The following is a 15343-nucleotide window of genomic DNA, read 5'->3' on the forward strand; positions in this document are numbered from 1 at the left end:
AGAGGATCAAAGGGCTCAAGGCCAGGTTTCTGGGAATAGCACTGAGGAGGAAGGGAGTCCACGGTGCAGGGGCTCCTGAGGCTGCTGGGCATGCCACCCTGACAGACACTGTGATACACTCCACCGGACTCTGCCACTGAGTCCCGGGCAGGCCATAAACCTGTGTGACTGTAGAAGGTACCAAATACGCTACAGGATGAGGCTCCATCTCCGGAAGTCAGGACCCATCCAGGAAGCCTCTGCACCTGAACTCCCTCCTCGGGTCCTGCGGGCCCTGTTAGCCCTGGACTAGCTCTTCTACAAGAGCCTTGCCCTGATGGGATCAGCTATCCAACCCAGGGCACGAGTGTTTCCTGCTTCCTGGCCTTTCTTCTTAGGTCATTCTTCCTAGAATGCCACTTTTCTAGACTGCAGAAATCCTGGCTTGAAGACCCAACCAAGTCCGGGAGTTTCCTGATCCCCAAGATGAGGGCTGCCCCCTTCAGAAGTCCCATCCATTCACTTCTCTGGGTTCCCAGCACCTCTTTCCACCACCAGGGTCCTCTGTAGTTACCAGTTTGACCTCTGACACCAGGACAGACAGACGGTCTTACAGGTATGCCTATGAGTGTACCAGGCTGCCTAAAGCTGGGTCCTGAGACATGCTGAACTTGGTGGGAGGTGACAGAGTTGGCATGGGAGACTGCCAGGGTCTGCAGGTGGAGTGAGCAGGGCTGTGCGGAGCTCAGTTCTGAACCTCCATCCCACTCACTGCAGCAGCCGCCACCTACTCCTGGTGCTGCCCGCCTTGCCTTCTGCTCCCTCTGTGGGAACTGGCCTGGAGATGGGGCGAGAAAGAGCCAAGAGGGTGTCAAAGCAACGGTCCACTGTAGCCTTCCGCCACCAGTGGGATGAAAACCCTTAGCTGCTCATCACTCTGGCCTCTGGCCCTAGTGGGCTATACTGCTACATGCACTCCTACTATGTAACCTACAGCAGGATAAGAGGCCAGGCTTGGGAGTCCTGTCTGTGCCCAGTTTGGCCTCTTCTCCACCCACTGACACAGCTTCGGCCTTCAAGCCACAATTTATTACAGTCATGGTCCACATTTGTCATCTTTGTCAACTGATAAGGCAACTGAGGCTCCGTGAGACTGTGGCTGCCACTCAACCAGTAGCAGGGGTCCGTGTGGATCAGAAGCTCTGGCTCCACACGCTTTCAAGTGCTCTACTGGTCTTCGAGAACTGACAGGTATTTCCTGATTGTTGATCGACTAAGTGACTGATTAGCCAGAGAGAACTCATGGTGTCATTGACATGTTATGGAATCGGCACCGTTTTGTTATCCCCGAGGGTTTCCTCACCCACCTCCTTCCTTCCCCTCATTCTCTCTCTCCACATTCTTCTGTGTCTGAGCCTCTCCCTACCCTACCCCCACAGGACCATTTTCCACAAGTCGCACACGCTCCAGTGACCCACCAGAAAAGCAAACATCCTGACAGGCAATCAATAAGTAATTGGGCCAGCAGCTGGGGCTGGTGTGGGTGTTAGGCTGGGGACCTCAGGAGGTAAATGGGACTTTTAGCACCCCTCTCAGGCCTGGGCTAGTCTGGGATCGGCCAGAGAAGAGGCCGAGGAAGGGAAAAGGGAAGCGTGAGGATGCCGAGATGGCGGCAAACCATTCGTGCATGTGTGCAGCATCTGAAACCCTGACCAGTCCACTCCCCTCCTTTCTCACCCCTCAAAGCCACACAGCCATCCCCACTTTGTCCTGCAACCCTGTCCCAGCCGCCTTTTCAGCCTTTCACCTCAAAGCTCCTCCTCCCCATGAAGCCTTCCCTGAGTCGCTCAGATGTCATCTCTTGACACACTTGAATCTTCCTAGTGGCGGCATGTGGCTGCCGCGTGGCACGCCTCATTCCAAATACCAGTTGGACTGATTGAGAGAAAAGTTAAGGTGAAAGAGGATGACAAAAACTAGGAAGGGAGGCAGTTGCGGGTAATGCCACAATACCCTGCATAACCAATGGTGAGGAGGAGGACAGCCCAGGAGTCTAGCAAAGAAGGAAACATGTCCCAACGCCCTCCAGCCACCATGTGATATATGTTCAACTCTGGGTCACACCGCCACTGTCTCAGCCGCATGTGTCTGACCTGCTATATTGAAGTGCCCAAAAATACACACTTGTGGCGGTGGCAGCACACGCCTTTAATCCCAGCCCTCGGGAGGCAGAGGCAGGTGGATCGCTGTGAGTTCAAGGCCAGCCTGGTCTACAAAGCAAGTCCAGGACAGGCAAGGCTACACACAGAAAAACCCTGTCTTGAACCCCACCACCACCACCACCAAAATACACATTGGTGAACATTTGTGGGAGGCAACATGTGATCAGGAGGGAGTTACTATAGGGGGTGAAAGCCCTTCTGCTGGGGTTGACCTTGGTGCCACCCCCTGAAAAATGAAACGTGGGGTATTTAAACATGTTGATTTAAAAAAAAAAAAAAAGCTGGGCAGCCTTGCCCTGCAGAGCTACCACCCCAAGCCAGGCAGCTAGCCACAGAGCAATGGCCATGGGGTAGGTGTATGCTCCATGTACACACCCTCTGGATTGCCTCTTCTGTGTGTGACCACATGTATGTGTGAGTGCATGGTTATGTATGTACAGCTGGAGGCCAGAGGTCAACACCAGGTGTTCTCTCTACCACTTTCCACCTTTCGTCTTCACACAACCTCTCTCTTGGAAGTGGAAGCTCGCCAATTCAGCTAGACTGGCTGGCTGACAAGCTGTAGGGAGCCCTGTCTCCACCTCCCCAGCACTGAGATTACAGGTAACAAGGTGTTGGAAATCTGAACCCAGGCTCTCATGGCAAGCAGTTTACAGACTGAGCTCCCTCCCCAGCCCATCACCTTCTGTCTTCTACAGGTGGCTGTCCTGAAAGGTAGAGAAACTAAGATCCTGAGAGGCTAGGATGCCTGTCCATAGCAGCACAGCAGACAGCAGAGCATGCTGGGTCTAGGCTCTCAGACTCGCACCTCCGCGGGGTCCTTGTCAGTATAACATATTGTGAGGGGCCATATCTGAGGGGTCACTCAAGCTGCTGAGAGGGCAATGTGTAACCCACCACCAGGGCTCTGGCAGTCCGAGGCTGCGCCTGTACTTTCCAGGGTGCTTTATGTCTTTAATCACTGCTTTAATTTGGATTCTAACCCCCGGAAGGGCTTCTCCTGAGGGCAAGAATTCAAAATTGGAACAATAAATACAAAGAAAATAAACATCAAAGACAGGCAGGTGGCAGGCAGAGGATAGCAGTGCCCAGGGCATGTTGCCCAGATCCTGCAGTGGCCTGAGTCCTCCCCAAAGCAGTGCTGGAGATGCAGTTGAGCCAGCAATGTAGTTTAAGATGAGGCTCTGAACTGCCCGGGCATAGGGACGGATGGGTTGCCAGCCACCACCCACGTCTTCCCTCGTGTCCCAGGGCAAACATGGCGTGTGGGTCAGACACTGCTGCCCAACACTGGTCATTTGCAGTTCTCAGCACCAGCTTGTTGGTACCCTGGGCAATGCCTGCTTTTCCTGGCATTCAGACATTGTGGTGGTCTTCACTGACCAGTCAGACACTGGGTTTCAGAGTCTTTCAGGGAACCCAAAACACCGGACAGTCAAATAGCCTTGGCTGGGCACAAAGAGGGGGCTGAGGAGACCTGAGCTGAAGTTTCGTCAGGGCTGGGAGGATCCAGGGAGCCCTGGGCTACTTCATCTCCCTGACTGGAGTACCTTCACACTGTGACTCTGGTGGGGAAGGCAAGGATTGCTCATGTGTGGGCTTGGGCCATGTTGTCCCATAGACAGCGTCTGGTGGCACCTAGCTACAGCACTGAGCCAGGCCCACAAAGCCTGCTCAGAAAAGGGGAGGGACTGAGACTGGAGAGCTGGTGCTGTAAGGCTGCACGGTGGACCTTCACACACCGTCTCAGAAACCCTGGAGACAGAGTTCTCGAGGTATTTCTCAGTTTTGACACCTGAAAAACCAAGGTCCAGGAAAAGGAACTCAGTCGTGCTAGCACGAGGCCACAAAATCAGGAGGCAGCCGAGGAGGCTGGTGTGTGTGTGTGTGTCTGTGTGTGTGTGTCTGTGTGTCTGTGTCTGTCTCGGAGTCCTATTATAGTGTGGCCTGGTACCTGGCATGTGTTCAGGGATTGTCTACGGCTGTCTGTGAACCTATGCCCCTCAAATCGCTCCTCACCGAGCTGCGGCATGGGTAGAAGGCTTAGGTATGTTAGGCTTTCTGTATTTCATGGTGTTCCCACTCAGCATTCCTCAGGGACGGCAGTCCTCCGTGTTGTACCCCGGCCCCTCCAGCTTCACCAGGAATGACTTGACTTTTGCACAGTCTCTGCTCTGTGACGCTGGGCCTGGGCCCTCTGAGCACCAGAGCTCTGAGCTTTGAGCTTCTTAGGCTGGTAAAGTGGCCTGGGTACTTTCTCTCTGGGAACAAGGTTGGTGACCTCTGGTCACATGGCCTTGAAGCCCACTGTTCCCACAGCTGAGTCTGCAGCAGAGAAGAGCTGGAAGGCTGGTAGAGGACTTCCTAAAGTGCTCGGGCCTGGCCTCACTGTTCATAAAGGACCACATGGGAGAGCAAGAGAGGGGAAGATGACAGAAGAGAGGCACGAGAGAAAGTAGGGGCAAAGAGGCAGACAAGCAGGAGGTGGGTGAGAGGTGGGCACAGGGACAGGGAAGTGGCAAGTGTCAGGGAGAGTCCAGGCTTGGTTGGTGGCGTATGCCTTTAATCCCAGCACTTGGGCGGGAGAGGCAGGTGGATCTATGTTCGTTCCAGGTCAGCCTGGTCTACATAGCCAGTTCTAGAGCAGCCAGGGAAACACAGTGAGACCCCTTAAAATATATATATATAATCAGAAGTCAATGGGGCAAGAGTCTGCTAATCCACCCATCTATTCCTACCTCTCCCATTGAATGGCATTCGGTTGTAACACTAGGACCTGTTAACCTACCCCGTTCTCACCACTATCCCTGCAGTGAGTTTGATCACCTAGTCATCTTCAGATGGACAGAAAGAGACTAACAAAAGGGAGGAGGTTCAGGTCACCAAAGAACAGAAACCAGGCCAAAGCCTGGGCTTCTCAGGGCAGCCCTGCTCCCAGTTGCTGCCTTGCTTGGGGGCCTCAGTGTTTCTGGGTCTACGTTACAGATGATGGCACCAGTTACATGTACCTGTTCACTGGCAGCTAGGACCAAGCGGCTCGGATAATATATGCCCTTCTAGAGACATTCACAGCTACCTGTTGGTCCCCCTCCCCCACCCCAACAGAGGTCTGTCCAGCCTTTACCGCCCAGCTGGCAAAGGGCCTCTCTGGAGCACTGCTCCCAAGTCTGTCTCCCTCCTTCTGGCGTTCTCTATGGCTCCCAGATTAAAACACTGGGTTGCATTCATCTCTGCCTCCCTAACCTCTCCCACCTCAACTAGTCAGAGTCACGCCCCTGTGGGGACAGGCCCTCAAGCATTAGGTATAGAATTCAACCCTGTCCACTAACACCTACCCAGTCTAGGCTCAGGAAGGGATTCCAGGAAGGGTACTAGCCAAGGGCACTAGTCGGGGAGGAGGCCTGCAAAGGTATGAAGGAAGAAGTGGTTTGTGGCCAGGTCAATCTGAAGGCATGTGAGACTTCCACTGGCTTCTCTTCCTGCCCCAAATCCTGGCCCAGTCCCTGGGCTCCTTTAAGACACTCTATTCTGGCTGTCCTGACTCATCCCTGCTGAGGTGTGAATGGCTGATAATGGTTTAAGGAGGTAGCTGCTAATGGGGGAAAGTGCTGTTAGTCTGCAGGGCTAGGCTGAGAGCCCAGGAGCAGGCCACCTGGGCACAGGGGAGGGGATCCTGAGAGGGGGATCAACAACTGGGCTGAACTGCTAGAGAAGTGAACAGCCCAGTGTGTACCTTTCTGGCTGGCACTCGTCTCTAGCTACACCCCACCCCACCCCTTGGGGGTGGGGAGAAAAATCAACCTGGAAGGAAATTGAGGTCATGTCCTTTGTTGTACATAATTCTTTATTTTCCTCTTGCTCTTGGTTCTGGCAAGGAGTTGCTAGGCTCCCAGGGTGTGTGTGCACACACATAGGTGAGGGGTGAGGAAAGTACTGGAGAGTAGCAATGTGTGTACGTGTGACAGAGAAAAGAAAATCAGTGTGAGTGTGTATGTGACACAGAGAAAACACCAGTATATACGTGCGACACAGAGAGGGCACCAATATGTTTGTGGGTGAGGGAACACCTGGCCTAGCGTCACCAGCTCTGTCTCTCTGGCACACTGAGAAATTCAGTCTTCTCCCGAGTGTGCACACCTGGCCAGTGGCTGAAGGACACCAACTACGTACCTTATCAGCCTTTTATGGCAAGTGAGGTCAGGCCAGCCTCCAGGCACCCTGGATGTCCTGAACACTCCCTGGGCTGCCTTGGTCAAGCAACTGGCCCCTAAGTGCAAGGGAGGGAGGCTCCTGCTCACTCCACCCAAGCACAGCCTGTCTCAGGAGCTGCCAGCCTTCCGGCAAGCCCACAACCTCAGGCCATTTGCGGGATAAATTATGAATTTTAATTGTCAAGGCATCTTAGTGTTTAAAGGCTTCTATATATAGGCTCTGCCCTCCAGGAGTGGCTTAGAGAGGAGCAAGGATTGGGCAGGGCAGAGAAAGTCAACTATAGTGACAAAGGGCTCACGGGCTTTGTCCTGGATTCCAGCCAGGGCACTTCTTCCTGTTGTGTGATCCTGGGGGAGGGATGGACCACTTTTGGAGCTTGCCACCCACTTTTACAAGGTCACCTGTGCTGGGCCTGCCTGGGTAGGTAGCATTCCCTTTTTATAATGGGAGCTGTCCCTCAGGTGACGAGATGAGGGCAAGACCTATGGGAAGTCATGGTAGGAAGGCCTAGGAAGCCAAGATCCTGCACCTCCGTATGACCCTTATTATCTGAGATGCCAACCAATGCTCTCAGGGACAGAAAGGCACCCATGAAGCCCCTACCTTATCCTCCATTCAATCAAGGATACTCCTGTCCCATTCGCTCACTTCCAGGGGCCTCTTGAGATGCCCCAGCTTACCACCATCTGGGGAGTCCCAGGCCATGGGCTTGAGAGAGATGGGCATAGACCCACAGATCTGAGCAGGCCAAAGGGGAAGGGGAAGCAAGAGAGATTTGGGGTTAGGTAGCGATTTGATCAAGATGGTCATGATGGCGGGGAATTCTTCTGGAGGGTCCCTGGCATCAAGCATCCTACAGAAGCCACAGCTACCCACCGAGGCAGGTGGAATCGTTACTCCATTTTGTGGGTAGAAAATTGGAAACAGCCGGGTGCATGGGTGCACGCCTTTAATCGCAGCACCTGGGAGGCAGAGGCAAGGGGATCTCTGTGAGTTTGAGGCCAGCTTGTTCTACAGAGTTCCAGGCAACTAGGGCTATATAGAGATCCTATCTTTAAAAACAAAACAAGACAGAAATACAAAGAGGTTCTGTGAATCCGTTCAAGGCCACAGCATGGTAGGAACCCTGGAGAGTCTAAACTCTGCCTCCCTCCCTCTCCACAGTGTCTGACAGAACATTCAGACAAAGCAGAGTAGCTCTCCCCCACAGGCACCCAGTGCCATCTTCACAACCGCTTACGAGGCTGGCGTACTTATATCTGTTCTGAATAGAAAGCTGAGGCACAGGGAAAGCATGTCACTAGCTGAAAGTCACACAGCACAAGGGGCAGAGCTGGAGCCTCAGCTTGCCTTGACCACTGTGCTTCTAGAGGCCTGCAAGATCTTGAAGGCCTCTTACCCCTTGAAACCATAATCTCTTCATTTGCAAAGAGGCTGGCAGACTTCATGCTGCCCTCACCATGCCAGCCACAGAGAGTTCAAGAAGATGGAAGGAAAGCATTTATGCTGAGCACACACTAAGCAGGATGGCTCCACTGGCCCTCAGCATGTCAAACCCCCTGAACGGGTGAGGAAACTGAGTTTAAGCTGTTAGGTCAAGACCCTGAGCCAGTCTGAGTCCAGAGGCATCCCATCTTAGAGACCATCATAGAGATGAGGAAAGGAGGCCTAACAGCCCCAGGGACTGTCCACTACCTCTGGCTGCTGTCTTTGTTTACCCACAGGTATCTTCTCGGCCATTCCAGTGTGGCCAATACAACTCAGGATGGAGCCAGGTTCACGGGTGAATGATGGGTTGGGATATTTGTGCTTCATAAAGATGGGGAATAAGCCCTTGATGCATCCTAAAGCAAGATCTGCTGAGTTATTTATGCAATGGTTAGGCAAGCTCTAAATAAAAAACACCATGCTTTTCTTGGCATTGGCTGGTGAAGCCTTTTCGGTTCAACTGAGTCCTGGTCAGTCCCTTGGGAAAGCCCATGTTTCTAATGTAGTAAACAGAGCTTGTGCCAGGCGGCTGGTAGATCCTCTGGTCAGACACAGGCTATGCTGGGCCCTGCACAGCTGGGTGACCATCGAGCTGCCCTTGCACAAGTCCACATGTGATAAGGGGCGTGAGAACCATTGCACATCTTAAGAGCTGTGTCAAGGCTGAAGGTATCAAGTGTCCATGGCTGGTGCAGAGAGCGGAGCCAAGACCCCGTGGGCGGAACCAGACAAAAGGGAGGTGGAAGGCCTGCCCTGGTCTCACTGTGAGCAGCCTGCCATGGGATGCATGCAAGCAGAAGCCTCTATCTCAGCAGCCTGTCTCAGCTCTGAGATGCCCACATCTTGGATCCAAGCCAAGGGACTAGAGATAGCCAGGGCCCCCAGCTGTATCTGCAGGCCTGCTCAGGACCAAGTAGAAAAGAAATGCTGGCCAAGCCCCTGCCCCCTTCCCAAGGCAGAGAGTGATCCTCTACAGACAGAAGCAGAGAAGGTGGCAGGGAGAGATTAATTCCCTGAAATGGAAAAAAAAAAAAAAAAAATAGAAACACACACACACACACACACACACACACACACACACACACACACACACCCTAATAACATGTAATAAGAGGTTGGAGATGAGGAACAATGCCCGGGTAATGTCACCCTGGCGGCAATCAATTTGGGTGTCACATGAAATAGGCATAATTATTCCGCCAGCCCTGGCGCTTGTCTCTAACCAGCTCCAGGGGCCCAGGCCTGGGCAGGAAGGCGGGTGAAATCAATTGTGGCTACAGCAGACAGGCAGGGGGAGTTACTACAACTTAGCCTGCCAGCACCTGGCTTCTTAGCTCCTCTGGTGGGCTTTGTGGTTTAGAGACACTTGGATGGCCAGGAGCCATCTTGCTCGGCCACTCTGGCCACTCTTCGTTCCTTGCCTGGGCAAGAGCAGTCAGAGAGGTCTCCCCAGGAAGTTGTGGATGCTGGAGGAAGGAGCACACATTTGTTTCATCCAGCCATTGGCCACCACATTCTTGCTAAGCACTCCCCAGTGCCAGGCCTCGATGCCAGAGTGCAGAAAGGGGAGCTTCAGAGAGTTGAGTAGGAAGAGGGTGTTAAAATAAGCAGAGGCTGCTGGTACCTCCTGAGCCAGGACAGCCCTCTCCTATCTTGAAATGGTCCCAAAGCTACTGGTGTTTGTCTTTTTGTTCTTGCTGCACAGGGACATAAGCTTTGCTCTGCTTTCATCACCACATCCTTGGGGGAGTCTCTTCCCACCACGCCTGCCCATGCAAGCTCAGAAGTTTTACAGACACTATCCCCATGCCAGAGGAAACTGAGTTTGCGTCCGATCCAGACTGAATGCTGCCTGCCTCAACCCACTTTCACACGCCACAAACCTTGAGTCCCAGAAACACAAATCAAGGCTGTAATGAAATCCCGTTTTACACTCATTCAATCAAGAAAAAAAAAAAAAAAATCAAGACAGACAGTGTGGAGTTGTCTGGGGGAACGGGGAGTGGTGGGAGCAGCCGTTCCTCACCCCCCACCCCCCGTGAGGGAGACATAAACTGGTCCAGCCAATTTGGAGAACACGTTGGCACAGTTCCTAGGAAAGCCAAACATGAACACGCCCTGCAGCCCAACAGTTCAGGGCACTTCCCACACTGCCTCACCAGACAGGGTGAGGGGGTTTGTGGCAGCACTATCTATAAGAGCCAGAGAGAGTAACAACCCAAATGCTCATCAGTAGGAGGGCCAGGAATACGCTGTTACATTCTAGTGACAACCAAATCCATCAGGGGAAAAAAATGAATGGGCGCTGAATATCCACTATCACTTGCAAGAATATGATCATGAATGAAAAAGCCAATTGCATAGGACTGCATGTAGTTTACAGTCTATAGAGGGCTAAAATAGAACTGAAACACCACAATTTATTTCAGTGCTGGGAGTTGAACCCAGAACGTCATGCACGCTAGGCAAGTGTCATACCACTGAGCTTACACAAGAGGCAAGAGAAAAATGAATACATAATGTAGGGTGGTAACTGTCTCAGAAAAAGGAGCTGAGGATAAGGTATGGAGTAGCACACTTGGGAAGAAGAAGAGTCTGCATGTTCAACTTGGAGAGCTGGACCACGTGTTCTTTATGCTGTCATGAGCACTAGTCCTATTTATTTTGTCTTATTTATCATCTTTGTGTATGTCTTACTGTGTAGCCTTGGCTAGCATGAAACTTACTATATTAGGCCAGGCTGGTCTTGAACTCACAGAGACCCACCTGACTCTGCTGGGATCACGGGCATGTGTGACCATGCCCTAGGCAAATACTACCGTCATCACTACAAATGTATGGACCAACAAGTGTGCGGGCTATGCCTGGATCAGTGTGCATAGCCACCACCCATGGCCAGAGGGACTGCACTCTAGAGTGAGCTCCCCCTTGCAAGATGGGGGCTTTTGGTGGGTCACTCCACCCTTCTGATTGCTTTCTCAGCTATGACTCTAAATCTCAGTACCATCTACGAGATGAAAATCGGAGGCAATCACTGAAATCAACTACGAGTAGCTAGCACTCATTAAGCTCTCTCAGTCTAAGTACTCTGCATACTTAGTAGTACTAAGTACTACCAACATTGATGTAGACACCCCAGTCAACCCCACTTTACTGGAAAGGACATTTAAGTAAATTACCCAAAGTCATAACTAGGCAGTGAGTGGTGGAGCCGGGGCTTGACCCGGGACCTCTGGCTCTGCTTTAGGGTCCACTCTCATGGTGAGGTGAGCTGGGGGATGCTGGGGAAGATGAACACTCAGCAGAAGCCAGAAGCAGCAGAAGCGCTATTGGCCCACAGCTCTCAAGGATATTTATTCACTTATCCACTCACTCACACAAACAAAGGTCAGAATCAAGAATGCCTCACATACATTTGGAAAGGACTCCTCTGCCTCCTCAAAGCTTTCTTCAGAAACCCTTGCTTCCTGAGTCTCTGCAGAGCCTGATGCTACTTGGGGACTCAACCAGCCATCCTCTCCTAAGAGCCTGAGCCCATCAGCTCCCACAGAGAAACTCCCCCTTCTTGAGTGCTCCGCCTTGGTCTCTCCAGTCTCTACCCGGGACATTTTTAGTGAAAATCTAGCTCTACCCATTCATGAGGCTAAGGACTCCATGTCCCCTCAAGGTTGTCCTTGCCAGGAGGTCCTAGGATGTCTTTCCCATCCTTAGAGGCTTGCCTAGGTATTCAAGACAATCCATAGGGTCGATGCAGGAGCCACGCGGGCAGCTCACTAGGATGCTCAGGATAAGTGCATGAATGAATGGGCCGTTATGCCATCGTGTGTGAACTACTGTGGCTGCTTAGAGCTGTGGGCACTTAGAGCAGCGAGTGGAGACTTCTGGAAGGAGAGGGCCTTTTGAGGAGGGACATCAGACGACGTCGAGAGAGGATGTGGGCATATGGGAACGAACTGGTCGAGACAGAACAATATACAACCAGGGGTCTTGTTCTGGGAGGGGAATTTGGGGCTGGGGAGTCACACACAGAAAAAGCAGACCAAGATCCTGGCCCATGGGGCCAGTCTTCTGCTTTCACAGTACTTAACAGTGGCTCAGCTGAGCTATCAGAACACAGGTCCTGCTCAACTATTTTTTTGCTAAGCAACAGCCCATTCTCGGGGAGGAGGGCAGTGGCCCTCTAGAATTCCAAGTTTAAAACAATTATCTAGTGTAAAAAAAAAAAATGTATGTGTAGAGGCAGGGAGAGAGAAGCGGACTCCCCAGGATCAAAGGGGATCGCGACAGGTAAAGTAGTCTCTCTTCATTCCTTTCAGTCTTGCAGGATCCCTCCACTCACAAAGCATCAAACCTCAGCATGCAGCACACACCCGGCACACACCCATCGAGTGAAAGCTTCGTCCTAAACCCTTACTTACTCCAGGTCTACTGGAGCATCGTAGTCTTGATAGAGCTCTACCCAAGACCCCTCACACTTCAGCCAGGAATGGGGGCGTGGGGTGGGGCACAGAGACAGCAAGAGCTCCACTGCGGGTGGGGGTCCAGCCCTTCTTTGGGTGAGTCTCCTCGAGGAGGCAGGCGTCTGGGTGTTGCCCTCAGGTCTTCTGAGACCATGTCCCTTTTCCCTGACACTTTCAATGTGGGTACAATGCTTTCTTTGCCTCTCCTTTCTGTCACCTCCGTCTTGCCTCCCAGCAAACCAGGTGCCAGCACCTTCCCAGCAGATGAAGACTCTGCACCCCTCTTGGCCTACACAAGGACAAAGGGCCAGTGGCAGTGGAACACCCACCCCTCACCATCGGTCCTCACAGGGACTAAGGAAACCCCAGGCTCTCTGCCTGCGTGGTGCCCTGAGCTCCCCTGGCACCGAGGCCAGTGCTGGAGTCGTTGGCATAATGGCCAGCAGGGCTGAGCCCAGAAAGGGAACCAGGAGAGCTGGGCGCCCTCTGGCTGCCCAAGCCCAGCCAAGGACTGAGGCAAGGCCGGGCTGGCAGAAAGGGGCTGGCCCAGATGGTCCTGCCTCCACCTCAGGCCTCTTGCACACCCACCCACCGGGGCAGAGCTGTTCCCATCTTCCATGTGCCCCTGTCGCCACTCCACCCACCCATCACAGAGCTTTTGAGAACAAAGGGGAGGTGCCGCCACAACAAGAGCTGGGCAGGGACCCCAGCAATAAGAGACCCAGGGGACTGCCCACCTGCCTGGCCCCACCCCTCCTCAAAGTGGGACCCACCTAGAGAGAAACCTCTGGGGGTCTTAGAGGGCTGGAAGCCCAAAGCCCACCCAAATAGGGTGTGTTTGGGAGATACATAGGAGGGAGGCTCCTTCCTCACCTCCCCTTCGCTGCAGGCTCCCACTTCCCACCCATTTCCCTCGGAATGAAAAGTGGGGCAGGAGGAGGTGAGAAGCCCGGCTGAAGGAAGACAAAGGGGGAGCCCCAAAGGTTCCTGGGTCTTCCTCAACTGGACTTCCCCCTCCCATTTCTTCCCCCTTCCATCTCCCTTTCACCCAGGAGGAGCAAGAAAGGAACTAGAGAGAGGCTGACAAGGCTCCTGTGGAGAGCAGGGCAACCCTAGCTGGAGCCTGGGGAGAAACTGTTCCCTAGCTGTATCCCCAAGCTTGGGGGTGGGGGCGCGGTGTTAGCCAGGGCTGGGGGTTGGTCACTGGTCCACCGAAAGAGATTCATCCAGGGCTGAAAAAGCATATCTTCTGGGGTGACCAAAGCCCAAAATGAGAGGATGATTAAGGGGGCACCAGGGCCAGAATGAAATGGAATGTTAGGGATCTCTCCTTGACCATGGGTCCCAGATTGCCAAGCAGGGATCTGTTAGGGCCAGCGGTACCGAATTGGGAAAATTATCTGAAACTTGAGGATCAGGCCTGTGACCCCACAGAGGGTCTGGGTGGTAGAGGATTGTCCTATATAGCCCCAGGAGGGTGAAGTCTGGGCCCACAGTAGCTCCCAGAGGCACTCGCCGCAGGGCTGCCGACTAGGGCTCAGCCACCGCGGAGGGGCTCACCTGCATCTCGGGCGCGCTGTCCGTCCGCTCGGCTCGGTCACCAATCGCATGTCTCTTTTGCCGGCGCGGCCCCAGCCCCAGCCCAGCCCCCCTCCTCCGTCTCCTCCTCCAACACCTCCGCCCGGTCCGCGCGCCCTCGCAGGGCTGGCCGTCCGTCTGTCTGTCCCACGCGGGCAGGAACCCAGCCGGCCCTAGGGCAGTCGGGGGCGGAGGCTGCGGCCGCGGCGGACAGAGGAGCGGGCGCGCTCAGGACGCTTGGCGCGGGCTCCGGGAGCCTGGCTCTGTCCCTCGGGCCGGCCGGGAGCGGCCGCCGCCGCCTCTACCGCTGGGGCCGGGGTCGAGGCCGGGCGCTCTCCGTAGCGGGGCCGGGGCCAGGGCTGGGGCGGGTGGGCAGCTGCCGCGCATGCTGCTCAGAGCCCCGCATCGGGAGAGGGGCCCGAGCGGCGCGGATGGGGACTCCGCGCGCTCCGGGACCCGAACGGGTCCAGGTCCGGCCGCCTCCTGCGCTGCCGCCCGCTCCGGCTCCCGCGCCGGCTCCCGCTCGGGCTCCGCGCTCTGCCGCGGCGTGGGGAGGGAGCGAGAGGAGAGAGCAGCGAGCCAGGGAGGGGGGAGGGACAGAGGGAGAGAGGGAGGGAGCCAGTGAGAGAGCGCTGGAGCCGGGCGGGGGAGGAGAAGGCGCGGCCGCAAAACCTGGGAGGAGGTCCTTCTTTCAGAGAAGCGGGCGAGGATCGAGGAGCGCCCCAGCAGCTGCCCAGAGCCCAGAGGGCAGCGAGAGTGGAAGCGGGGTGCCGACGAAGATCACTCCTGAGCTGGCGCCCCCGCGCTCCCGACCTGCATCACGCAGAGTCCTTCTGGGTCCCAGGCTCCTGCAAGTCTCTAGCCAGCCCGGCCCCTGGTCTTCCCAGGGTGCGTGCACCCATTCGCCTGTGTTCGTCTCTGGCCACAAGCGTATGCATGTGAGCGTGTGTGTTCACACGTGTTAACTGGGGTCACTGCACACTAATGTGTGGACAGACGCACGCACGTGGACAGACAGGGCCCCCAACCTGGCCAGGGTTGTTTAGAGGACGGCGAGAGGAGGGTCAAGCCTTGACCTCTCCTCTCGAAATGTCCATGAACAATAACTCCCTCCTCCCTTTCCTAGAGATCTTAGGGCGAGGCCCGCAGCGGGGACGCCTAGGAGGGCTGTGTGGAAGCCGAGCTGGCTAAGCGGGTCTACCGGGAGGCCAAGTCTAGAATCTGTTTTAGCATCCTGGTCCCCACCCGGTCGGGTTTACTGTCCAGCAGAGGGCAGCAGGCCGCTCTGGCAGGCTCCAGACCGTGGCACTCTACCAAGCAACCAGCAGAGGGCAGTAGGGAGCTTCAGTCTGGGCTTTGCTATTTACCACCTAACTCCCTAAAATAAATACCGAGTTTTGTGGG

General features: G+C 54.6%; 1 protein-coding gene across 3 annotated transcripts in view; it reads right to left on the reverse strand.

The window, feature by feature from the left end:
• Lingo1 (leucine rich repeat and Ig domain containing 1) overlaps positions 1–15343 on the reverse strand; it is a 34988-nt gene that overhangs the window by 3411 nt on the left and 16234 nt on the right. Inside the window, exon 1 of one of the 3 annotated variants that reach the window (XM_051156508.1) lies at positions 13922–15024. The exons of the other annotated variants lie outside the window; for them this stretch is intronic. Within the exon in view, the coding sequence (XP_051012465.1) occupies positions 13922–13927 (6 nt within the window). The 5' untranslated portion in view covers positions 13928–15024. Of the gene's footprint in view, positions 1–13921; positions 15025–15343 lie in introns of those variants that run through there. 3 annotated transcript variants of the gene reach the window in all.

Source organism: Acomys russatus, chromosome 14, assembly GCF_903995435.1.
Source record: "Acomys russatus chromosome 14, mAcoRus1.1, whole genome shotgun sequence".
NCBI lineage: Eukaryota > Metazoa > Chordata > Mammalia > Rodentia > Muridae > Acomys > Acomys russatus.